The following is an 11,640-nucleotide window of genomic DNA, read 5'->3' on the forward strand; positions in this document are numbered from 1 at the left end:
TTCTATGAAATTATTTAGAAGCTCTTTTTGGGGTAATTCAATTTTCTGCTTTGTTCAAGGGGCTTTTTATTTTCTTTCATTTTATTTTGAAAATCATTAGGTTTTCTTTTCTTGATTCCCTTTTCCGCTGTCCTGTTAATCTGCATTGATATTGTTTATCTCAATTAACGATAACATAACAAAAAATACTTTTATTTAAGTACGATCTTTGTTAGAGAACATGATATATATTATGAGTCCAAATCTTAATGATACGAGCTTTTAGAAAAATTGGTTTTGTCCATAAGATATTAAAATGTCATTTAGTGAAAGATCATGAGTTTGAATATGTTTATTTCTCTAATTAAGCTTTTAATTTTGTTTTTAATATATAGGTTTATGAGTTTGTTTTAATACTTGTTTATGTGACATGAAACGATGGAATGGTAGTTAAAAACTCTTTTATTTCTTTAATACAAGAACACAGCTCAGCAAACCCACCAACCCTCAGAAAGGGATTTCAACCGGAAAGATTAACGATACAATTTCAAAGAAAAAACTTAAGCAAACAGCCAAACACTCATATATATCATCTAATATTAACTAAACAACACTACTCAATAGCCCATGATGTTTCCCTTTTACTCTATACCAAGCTTCTTTCTTCTCCCCACAACATATCCATGGACCTTGTGCGGGTCTTCAAGAGAAGACGACACGCTCTCCTTTTCCATGCACCTCTTGGTCCAAGCTACCAACTTGGGGCACTCCGCCTCTATGCTGAAGTTGCCAAAGGTCTCGTATGCATAAAACCAGCAAGAGAAGGTCACCAGAGCCACATCCACAAACCCAATTTTTTCACCGCCGAAGTATGGCTTCTCTCCAAGCTCTCCTTCCAAAAGCTTGAGGCACTCTGTGAATTCCTTCTTGCCTGTTTCCTGCTCTTCTCCTTTGGTTGACCATATCTTCCCTCCAAGTTCATAGAGCTGTGGGAAACAATAAAGTCAAAGAGAGAAAAGGGTTATTTTTTTTGAGCATTTCATCAAGTTTCAACTTTCCGTATAGTTGGACAAGTTTATTAAGGACCCTTCAGCATAGAAATCTCATATACTAGGAACAAATTAAATGAAGGGCCGGTGGAAGCAAAATATCAGAAGGGAATGTGTGAAGAAGGAGAAACCCAGCATTTTGGACAAATCCCTCACCATTATCAAACAAAAAAACAAAAAAAACAAAACAAAAGAAAATGCTTTAAATCAACAGCAAAGACATACCTTCTTGTCTACGTAGTCCGCCCAGAACCTGGCCTGAGCTCTCTGGTATGGGTCACTAGGCAACAATGGAGATTTATCCTTCCAAACCTCATCAATATACTGAACTATTATCAGAGACTCACAAATGGGCTTTCCATTGTGGATCAGAACCGGGATTTTCTTATGAACTGGGTTCATCTCAAGCAGCAGAGGGCTCTTGTTCCTCAAGTCCTCCTGTCTATATTCATACTTGAGGCCCTTCTCTGCCAGGGCAACTCTGACCCTCATACCAAACATGCTAGGCCAGAAATCCAACAAGATAATCTCGTCTGCCATTGCTACTACTGTGATCGATAAGATTCAAACTCAGTTATTCAAGTATTGATGAACAACACAAGGGAAATTGTCAAGTATTTATAGCAAATCCCAGGGAGTGGGTTAAAACCTTGGAACTTCTAGGAGGTGGTGGTGCTCATTGCTTATCTCAGCATTCATTTTCCTTCCATATTATGTTCTCATCTCAGTTTCGTTTCTCACTCCAGAATTCCCATATGTATTTTTTTATTAAATATAATGCTTCCAGAGAGGTCATTGCTTTGATCATTCCACGTCGTTGCTGTCGTCAGCCCAAGTCCATTAAGTACACTGGTCCATTCTTGCATCCTTTTGGGCGGACAAGTCAAACTATTTTAAACTTTGTGTTTATTATAACTCCTTAAAATTTCTGTGATGTTTGTATTTTTATCTAAGCTCTAAACTTGTTTTTAAATTCCAAATCTACTTTATTTTTACGTATGAAAAATATCTATAAAATTAATTATTTTATTTCTTTTAAAATTAATTTGCAATCTAATATATTTTTTTAAACATTTAAATATTATAATTTATCAACATAATAAAATTTTTATAACAATTAATTATATAATCAATAAAAATAATAATAATAGGATAGTAAGTACAATTTCTAATTATATGTTTAAAAAATTTTTAAACATCTTGAAAGTTGTGTGGTTTGATGACAGTCAAATACTTGTAAGTGTTTGTATAATATTAATAAGCAGTTGATATGGCTTAATTTTCTTACATCATTATATTATAGCTTCCTATTAGCGCTAGTATCAACTAAATACTACAGATTTGGTAGGTTGATTCCTTCTATATGCTCAAATGCATGAAGTGCATGCATGTTTAATCTTATGCAAAGATTTGATGAAAGTTAAATGATTTTTCATGTGCATACTGATATGCGCGATTCATATCAATGATGCATGCTTGCTTTTATATATTTTTTTCAATCTTTTTATACTCTATCTCATTCCAAATGAATCCACCCCTGGTCAATTCGCATTAAAGGGAATGAAATTGTAGTACAAAGGGAGTGAGAATTGATGAAAAGGGAAGCAAAAGAATAGACTGTTCAGGGGAGATACACAGGAAGGGGGAGCATCTTTTGGACCTGGTTGTTGCAGAAACCATCAGATTGAGGTATCTATAACATGCAACAGTATCAGTTTTCAATTAGTTCACATTATTCAAGTTCCATATGCTTCATTAAACACTAAATGATCACCATTTAACCAGTAGTTGAATTTCCAAAGGCCAATTCCATTTCCTAAAAATCATGCCAAAATGCATTCTGTTCACAATTGAAGAAGAAAATGTTCAAACAGATTTGATGGCTAATGGCCTATAGTAACAATTCTAAAGCATACAAATTAGTACCCACTTCTAAGTTTCAATTAAGAACCTGGAATCTTGTTTGACCTAAACTTCACCACCACATCCAGGCAGCTTGCTTGGGCTGAGATTTGGTGCAGGGATGGGAGCCGAAGTGCTCCTGGAGATGCATCTGCATAGACTGTCTTATTTAGCTGTGAATTTGTAATATGTAACTCTACTGGCAGCAAAGATAAACAATAATGATGATGATAACAATGATATAAGGAAAAGGGTTCAAACTTCAACTCCCCCTCCAAACACTAATCCCATAAATATTACTATACTCAGATGGTTACAACTTATTTTCGACACAATAACAAAATTAACTGAAATAAAATTATTCCGGGATATATTCCTAAATAATAGAAAACGTTTACTTCTAGACTTCTTAGTTGAAAGCAATACAAAAACCTAAAAACAACAAATCAATCTTTCATGTTCTTAACAGTTACTGTTCAAACACTTTTTGTGATCAATAAAATAACAAAAAAGAAACAAAAAACAAATATGGAAAATAAAATAACTGATTCTACATCTCCACTGGTTTTAGCTACTAGTCAAACACCTTCTGGACTTGGTTCTGGTTGACATTGGCATGTTCCATTGAGAAAACAGAGTCAGGAACCAGGAATTTTAATGCTTACATCTTCTCAATTATAAAACATGGTGAGTGAATGAAAGTGATGTGTCCTGGGCTTGTTCTGAGGGGTAGATGGTTTGTGATTTTCACACAGGGACCTTGTTTTAAATTTGTGACTTAGAGTTTGGTTATTTGCTAATATTTACTTGTGGGGTTGAAGAAAGGAGAAGGTTTGTGCAAAAATAGGATTATCTTCAGTGATTTTTATGGGGCTCCATACTAATGGATGGACCTTTTAATGGACACCTGCACATGTTCTTTGTTTCAAGATTGTCAATGAGAGCTAGCACATAGATCATGAATATTTAGCATGGACAAGGTATCCCTATAGTAGTAAAGAGCATACAATCAATGCTTGAAATGTCCAGATCACGTGCCTAAAAGGATGGGGCTTACTTGTTGAATAGGCAGAACTACAAAAAATCATGGTCTGATAAAGAGTTAAGACTGAATTCATGATAGTTAACACTGTTAACGAAAGCAATATTTCTAGCAGTCATTGATCAGTCACGACAGTAAAGATTGCACTAATAAACTCACACATTGTTTACAAGGGAACACCTACCTGGGGACATACCACTTGGAGAGATAAAACAGCTAGAGTATGAAATTTAAACCACACAAATCCCAAGGTAACATTTTTTTGACAAACCATATGTATTTTTAAACAAGGAAAAAGGCAAAATATTCTACAAAATTTTCTGCACAAACAATGGGAAGGGGGCTCCAAAATGAGTCAAAAAGATGGTTTTCATTTCACTATACACACATAAAGCAGTTTGTACTTGGCTTGATACTCAACCTATAAAATAAGATTTTTTTTTTAGTCTTCTCTTTCGGAGAATATTAAAAATAGACAGAAAGATTCAGATGAATTAGATGTCTTCTGCTCCAAGCCTCCAACTATCTTGGGCTTGTTCAACTCTGGATTCTGTTTCTTTTATGGAACTCGGTTTCCTCAGAAAGAGGACACTGGGAAAAGACAAGCAATTAAGAAATGCAGCATATATCAGAAAATATCCAAAGGCAACTGATATTATATTGTTGTTTTTCAGTAAATATCATTTGCCAACCAAGAAATGCACCATCAGTGTAGTGCTACCAGTGCAACTAAGAGGACTGAACTGACACTTAGATAAGATTATCGGATTAAATCAAAGAATAAGCCTATATTAAGGTTAAACAAAACCATATCCAAAATGAGATTTCAAAATTTTATTCCAAGGGCAGATCATACAACCGTTCTACTTCCAGAAACACAAACTAAAAGAACATTATAGAATTCAGCAAATACGTGGAATTCAAAATCAAATCCAACTTCTTATAATAAAATAACATCAGCTATTGAACATAAAAATTTGCAAGCAGAACATTATACCAAAATAATAACATCAGAAACCAAATATTATCTTTGTTGGCCTTCAACAATTTGAAACTTTTCCCCATTCTTATTTGCATGATTTCTAAAACCCACAATGATTGGTTTTATTTTGAATGTATTTTACTTAGTTTTAAAGCTGAAGGTATGTTTTATTCATCATTGGTGTGTTTAAGAGCAAGTGAAGTTCCAAGTTGGTCACTTGTCTTCTTCATCTTCAATATTTGCTTTACAGCATCTTATTAGTTTCATCCTCACCTCTTGCTACCAGAGATGAAAAATAAGATACAAAGGCATGCCTTACCTCTTGCCTTCAAAATTACTCATGTCTCTGTTCCCTCAGGAAGAGCCACCATCATCTCAATCTCTCGTCCAGGCCATGCCTATGAAAAGATGTGAAACTGTAAAAAGAATTCCATAAGATGAATTTTTAAGGCACAAAATTTGGAGCTGTTAGTGTAAAGAATCTAACCATTGTCACAAACATGGAATAATTCATTCAATCAAACACCAGCTTCAACAACTATGCATACCTTAGAGTGTAACTACTGAAAATGGAATGGTAAAATTAAAATTTCTGCCCAAACAAAACTAGGGGAAAGAGTAATAAAAACCAGTTCAAACTTCCATGACAAACATAGTGAAGAACAACTAATAGATCAATTTCATAATTCTTTGATCAATTTGAGCATTAAGAATCAGGAGCAGCTTAACAAAATGAAAAGGTCATAACACACTCAGTTACAAATAACACCAGATAGAATTTTGGAAAACCAAATACAACATGTAAAAAAGGTTAGATCAAATGTCTGCAATAGCTGGACATCAAATCATACAAAGATTTAGATCAGATATTTGGATCATTGCAGGTAGCACAATTCCGACTGGCCCCGTTGCAATGAGAGCAATGTACAATTATCTGTTCTCTAAATTTGGCCTGATTCGTTGCCGTCGAGGTCTTCCAAGACAACGTTTTGTAACAGGAGGATCAAGAGAAACATGCACATAACCATTTGGATCATGCACATTTCCATCTGAATGAACGGTTGGCAGATTCTGAAACTCAAGTGGATGCAAAGTGCCAGAATAAACCATTTCCTGCTTGAACAAATGATACCAATCATCAACAAATTCATAAACATCTTGGTTCATCTTCTGTATCATTGCGCATGCATGCTCACATGGGATGCCCGACATCTGCCAAGCCAAACAAGTGCAAGTATGCTGCCTCAAGTCAACGCTTATCTTTGCCTTCCCATCTGAAAATGTTTCGTTTTTGGCAATGTTATGCAAGAGTTTATCCTCAGTTTTTGGGCCAATGGATCTTTCCCAACTCTGCATTGTGGTTTTCCGCTCAACTAACAAAGAGGCTAGCATATCCATGTGCTTCTCAGTGAAACTAAATATTGTGTGATGTTGTTCTTCTTTGACCCAAGCACTAAATGACCCAAAGATATTAGTATTCATTTTGTCCCAACGCTTTTTAGCGAACTTTGACATCGCCCAGTGTTCAGGATTGTTATCTTCAACCCATTTGGCTAAGTTAGCATCAAATCTCCTTAAGTTCTCCATTGCACTGTTGTAACCAATTTCTAACCTTGCATATGCAACAGCATCAAGTAGTTTAAGAGCGTTATCTTTACCTTCCCTTCCCATCATCAACTGGTGGCTAAAGTCCTCCTTTAGATGACGATAACAATATGCATGGTTTTCAACTCCAAAAACCTCTGCAACACTACGAATAATCGCATGATGCCTTCCAGAAATGATGACCACCTCCATTTCACCAACTAACTGCTTTAGCCTCTGTAAGAACCAAAACCAGTTATAATAATTTTCCAAACTCACAATGGCATATGCTAATGGAAACATGTCATCATCAGCATCATATGCCAAGGCTGAAAACAAAGCACCTTTGTGTGGCCCACTCAAGTTGGATGAGTTAATGGATATGATAGGTCGGCATCCCATTAAAAACCCATGCACAGAAAATCCATGTGCAATGAACAATTGCATGAAATTACCTTCTCTGAGGAAGTCCATTGAGCAATTGTCCCAGAATTAGTTTCCATTAACTGCTTACATAACCAGGGCAGCAACTTATATGAATTGTGTGGAAGACCAAATATTCTCTCCTTCGCCTTCTCTTTACATTTTCAAGCTTGATTGTAGGTCAATTTCACTCTATGCTGTCTTTCAAAATCTACACAGATTTGACGGGGCAGGTAATCAGGGTTAGCCCTTATCATATCATCAATTACAAGTGCCGCTTTATTTGGTCGTAATGCAGGCACTAATGAAGAGTCCTCCTGTGCAGAGTGATTATGTTTGTTTTCAAATATGTGCACTCTCACAATTTTGGTAGCCCCAACACCACGAGCAGTTATCTTCCAAGGACATCCACCAGCTGTGCAACATGCAGTCATGTGCTTTAAAGAATTCCTCTTGAACTTGTAGTTGAATCGTCCAGCTAAGGAGGTAAGGTATAGTGCATTCCGGAATTCATCAGCATTTGTAAAAATTTGCCCACTACCTGATATAGCCTTTCCAAGAGTACTTGAAACTGGAGGAATTGCTTCGAACTCTATGCATCTTGATGCAACTTCATGTCTCTGAATGGTGTTATCATCATTTACACCTTGAGATGATGATGATGGTGATGAAAAATGATTGTTTTCCACATTAACACTGCACGATTAACATATTCATGTAAAGTTAGAATAAAAAAGGAGGATAAAATTTAATCATGCTGATAAGCAAGATAATATGCAGGTGTGACTTACGAAGTGCTTTGTTCATCTATTACTCCTTGCTTTGCTCCTCCGTTATGAGCTTCAAATACATAAGACTCTTGAGAAACTGTCATTGAAGAGGACCATGTTATATATGTCATCATCGTCATCCAATGGCTGGAGTAAAGATTTATCAAACTTCAAGGTGCACTTAAATGACAGACTAGATGGGTCAATTTGGACTTTCTTACTTGCTTTAGAAACAAACTCAGCATGTGAGATTCCTTGATTAATACATATGCCATTAGTACATCCACCTTTATAATTGATGGACCCATCGTCAGCCTTTATGATCTCCCCTCCAAAATAAAGATAGCAATATATTGACTTATTACTTTCCATTTACCTACTATAAAATAATGCAACCAATCTATTAGTATGCGCTATACTTGTTCAAGCCTTCAAGGTAAAAACCACACTTAATTTTGGTTCCAACGGTGAAAACTAAGTTCAAATCATGTATATAAGAAGGTTTAAAACAACACAACATCCCAAAAAGTCTGATATATAATAACACTACACCCCATAATTTATACCTTGTGCCTTTTTAGGAACTAAAGTTCCCTAGAATTGAGGTAAGACGGTATGAAAATCAATTGGAAATGAAAGCAAAGAGATAGCATGGAATTTAAGAGTAGCATGAATCATAAGTAAATATTATTCATAATTTTGTTTTTTTTTCGATAACTGAGGAACCTTCTATGGCCAAGCCCTTAAGACTCTCCATGGGGACCCAAACCTTGGGGTGTTGACCACACTCTAACAACCAGCACCAAGTAAATCAAGGTATCATCAATGGCAAGATTCAGGGACCACACCTCCCAACATTCGCCCCTGACCAACTGGGCTACTCTGGCAGACTAAATATTATTCATAATTTTAAAAGGAAAAAAGAATCCGAAAGAGAAAACAGTACAGAGTGCCTATTCTGATTTGAAGCAGAGAAAAAAAATGGAAGTTTGACCTTTTTGTTTTCTTGAGATGTATAATAGCGGTTTGACTTCTAATTCAAAAGAGTTACAATAGTTAAGAAAGCCTTAAAATTGCTAATTGAAGTAGGTTCATTATTGTTATTCATTTCAATACAAACAAAAGGTGGTTAAAAGGATATTGTAACCAAGTTTTGAACAAGATAAGAACAAAAGTAAGATTGTCATTCTGAAACCAGCCTAGTTTCAACACAGCCATATTCCTGCTCTGGTTCACTCTAATAAATAAAATTTCTTGTACAATGGAACCACATCTCATGAGCTAGGGAACATCTGGTTTGAAGGAAAGAGCTGCAAATGCTACTTGGTCATAGCTCTATTTTAACTAGGTATCCCTATTTTTGACTAATATAAGGGATAAAGCAAAAGAGCATGCACATGTGGACAAGCACACACACACAGAGACAGAAATTTATAGGAAACTGCATCAATTCTACTAGATTATTCATATTTGAAGAAGGGGAATGAAATGTGGTACTAAAGCAATTCAATATGTAAAAGTTTCACATATTTCAATAACAAAAATATTTCTACTTCAATGCAATTTTTAAAATGCTAATAAACTTTCGGAAACCTTAGCAAGTAATTTGCCAGGCCAAAAGAATTAATGAATTGCATTTACATCCATATAATAACAAAACATCTAAAAATCAAAGCAACATCCTATCTCCATACAAACTCATCCAGCTTGTAATAGCAATGAGGAAGGAAGTTAAAGGAATTAAATCAAATTTATTAATTCCATTGAGAAAATATAACAAATGCATGAGAGAGAGAGTAAAAAACTTATTTAATAAATGAAACTTTTTAAGGCCATTATTTATTTTTCCCTGAGTAAACAAAAATTTAGTAGCATAAATCATGGACGGATGCATATGTATCTATGTGTTTACAACCATCAACTAATATTTATCACTTATCAGCACAAACAATAAAAATCTAGAACCATGATTCATTCACTCAAAACCCCAAATCTGCAGGGGAAAATGATAGCAAAGCCTGCCAACTTTGTCTCAGGATGAAACTCCTGATAGATTGCAACTTTTAGCATACATCTGTATGAAGGCCCAAAAGAAATAATATAAAATCGAGTCCATCCATAAGGTAACATGTCACATATGAATCAATCCCTTGAAAGTTATACATGGGACAAATTTCAAAATTCATTCATTTCTTGTAGCTACAATTTTAACAAAAACTCGGGTTTCATCTAGTTGATTCATTAAATACAACAATATTTATATCTCACATGGGTCAATGCAGTTTAAAACATATTTCTTAACCATTAAATTGCTTTGGGGTTCTGTTATACATACTTCAGCAAAACTTTGTCTTAAAAAATTTCTAACTCGTACTTTGTACACAGAATATATGGTTACTTCATTCTTTATATGGCCAAGAAGTATTGTAGACAAACTATAGCAGATACAGCATTATTTTTATGCAATTAACTAGATACAATAATTTATATTAAGCAGAAAGCCATGGTCACCAAAAAGAGGGGACCAAAGAAAGAATTAGGTCTCTAAAATTACAGGCGAAATTGCACAAAACTTAATGAAGTTCCTGAAAGGAAGAAATCGTGGCGAAATTGTTACTGTGATAAATCACATAAATTAGGAAATCAAACACCTCACAGGAACAACAATTCTACCAAAAAGAGCAGAGCCAAATAGTGAAATTGATAATCTTTATCATTCAGTTTTTCAGTAGAATTGAAGCTCTCACTACAAAATTTTCCCTGAAGTTTGATGGAATTAAAGTCCCTGAAAATGGCAACATTTTAGCAAATGAAGCCTCCTCACGAAGACAAAATGCACAACGAGGGTGTCTTTGAACTCGAAACAAATTGAAGTCTAAAAAGAACATAAAAAATTACAGGGCCCTTCAAAATCATTAAAAAAAAAATTATATTAAAATAGAATCCAGTCCACAGCTGATATTGTACGATATTGGGCTGTTTGGATGGTGAGAAAGTTAAATAAATAGGTGTTGGAACATTTACCTATAAGAGAAAGAAAATGGGTAAACTTGGGTGACGGGCCTAGAGCCTCCTTTCATTCATGGTGTTTGAATTAAGAAATTTCTGAGGACTGTCGGAGATTTTCCGAAATTTTCCCGCCTTTAGGGTTCTGCTTTACATGCAGGAGAGGTGAGAGGGTGCACGGATGTCTAGTGTGATGCAAAATCCAGCAGCACTATATGTGTGTTGTGTTTTTGCTAATTAATATAATTATTTTTTATTCAATATTCATAAAAAGTAATAAAGGAAAAAAATATTAATCCAAAACTACCCTACTCGCTCATATATTAACCCAAAGTTTGGAATCCAACAAAATTGATGTCAAAGTATAATTTGAATACAAAAGTCATTTTTACTAAAATTATTATTATTACTTTAAATAATGTTAGATTACCTTTGACAGTGATTTTATAAAGTATTTATAATCTTTTTGATACTTTAAAAGATAAAAATTTTCAAGTGTTACAAAATTCAAAAACACCTCCTAAAATTACTATCAAATGCATTCTTAATATGGTATAAGTGTCACATCTTTTTTATAAATTATTATTAAAGTAATAAAAAAAAAATCTTTGTTACTTCTAATAGAGATTAGATATTGAAAAATAAAGCATGTTTGTTAATCTCTCAATTTATTTAGAACACAAAAAAGAAACATGTTTAATAATATAAAATAGAAAACATCATGGTATGTTTTGAGAATATCTTTTGGTTATATTCAATTTTTTTCATTATTTGATGAGAATTGTTTTAAAAAATAATTATATAAATATAAAAAAAATGACTAAAGATAAATTATTATAAATAAAAATTATTTTAAAATATTTGAAGTTTTCAAATAAATTTTTAGTTTATAAAATATCAAAA

General features: G+C 34.1%; 1 protein-coding gene across 11 annotated transcripts; it reads right to left on the reverse strand.

Annotated features, from left to right (window-relative positions):
* Nucleotides 1-423: 423 nt before the first annotated feature.
* LOC104877654 (probable glutathione S-transferase parC) lies at nucleotides 424-10,944 on the reverse strand. Of its 11 annotated transcripts, XM_059735161.1 has the most exons (6): nucleotides 10,756-10,938; nucleotides 7,753-8,110; nucleotides 5,274-7,657; nucleotides 2,980-3,081; nucleotides 1,254-1,576; nucleotides 424-965 (listed from the first exon to the last, which is right to left on the reverse strand). In XM_059735161.1, exons 5-6 carry the CDS (start codon nucleotides 1,566-1,568, stop codon nucleotides 621-623), a joined length of 660 nt encoding a protein of 219 aa, XP_059591144.1. In that variant the 5' UTR covers nucleotides 1,569-1,576; nucleotides 2,980-3,081; nucleotides 5,274-7,657; nucleotides 7,753-8,110; nucleotides 10,756-10,938; the 3' UTR covers nucleotides 424-620. The 11 variants fall into 11 exon arrangements, with proteins under 11 accessions (XP_059591144.1, XP_019072465.1, XP_019072466.1 ...); XM_019216920.2 differs by lacking the exon at nucleotides 7,753-8,110 and having other exon boundaries at nucleotides 5,274-5,352; XM_019216921.2 differs by lacking the exon at nucleotides 7,753-8,110 and having other exon boundaries at nucleotides 5,274-5,370.
* Nucleotides 10,945-11,640: the final 696 nt, after the last annotated feature.

The sequence above is a fragment of the Vitis vinifera genome, chromosome 19 (genome assembly GCF_030704535.1).
Source record: "Vitis vinifera cultivar Pinot Noir 40024 chromosome 19, ASM3070453v1".
In the NCBI taxonomy this organism is placed as follows: domain Eukaryota; kingdom Viridiplantae; phylum Streptophyta; class Magnoliopsida; order Vitales; family Vitaceae; genus Vitis; species Vitis vinifera.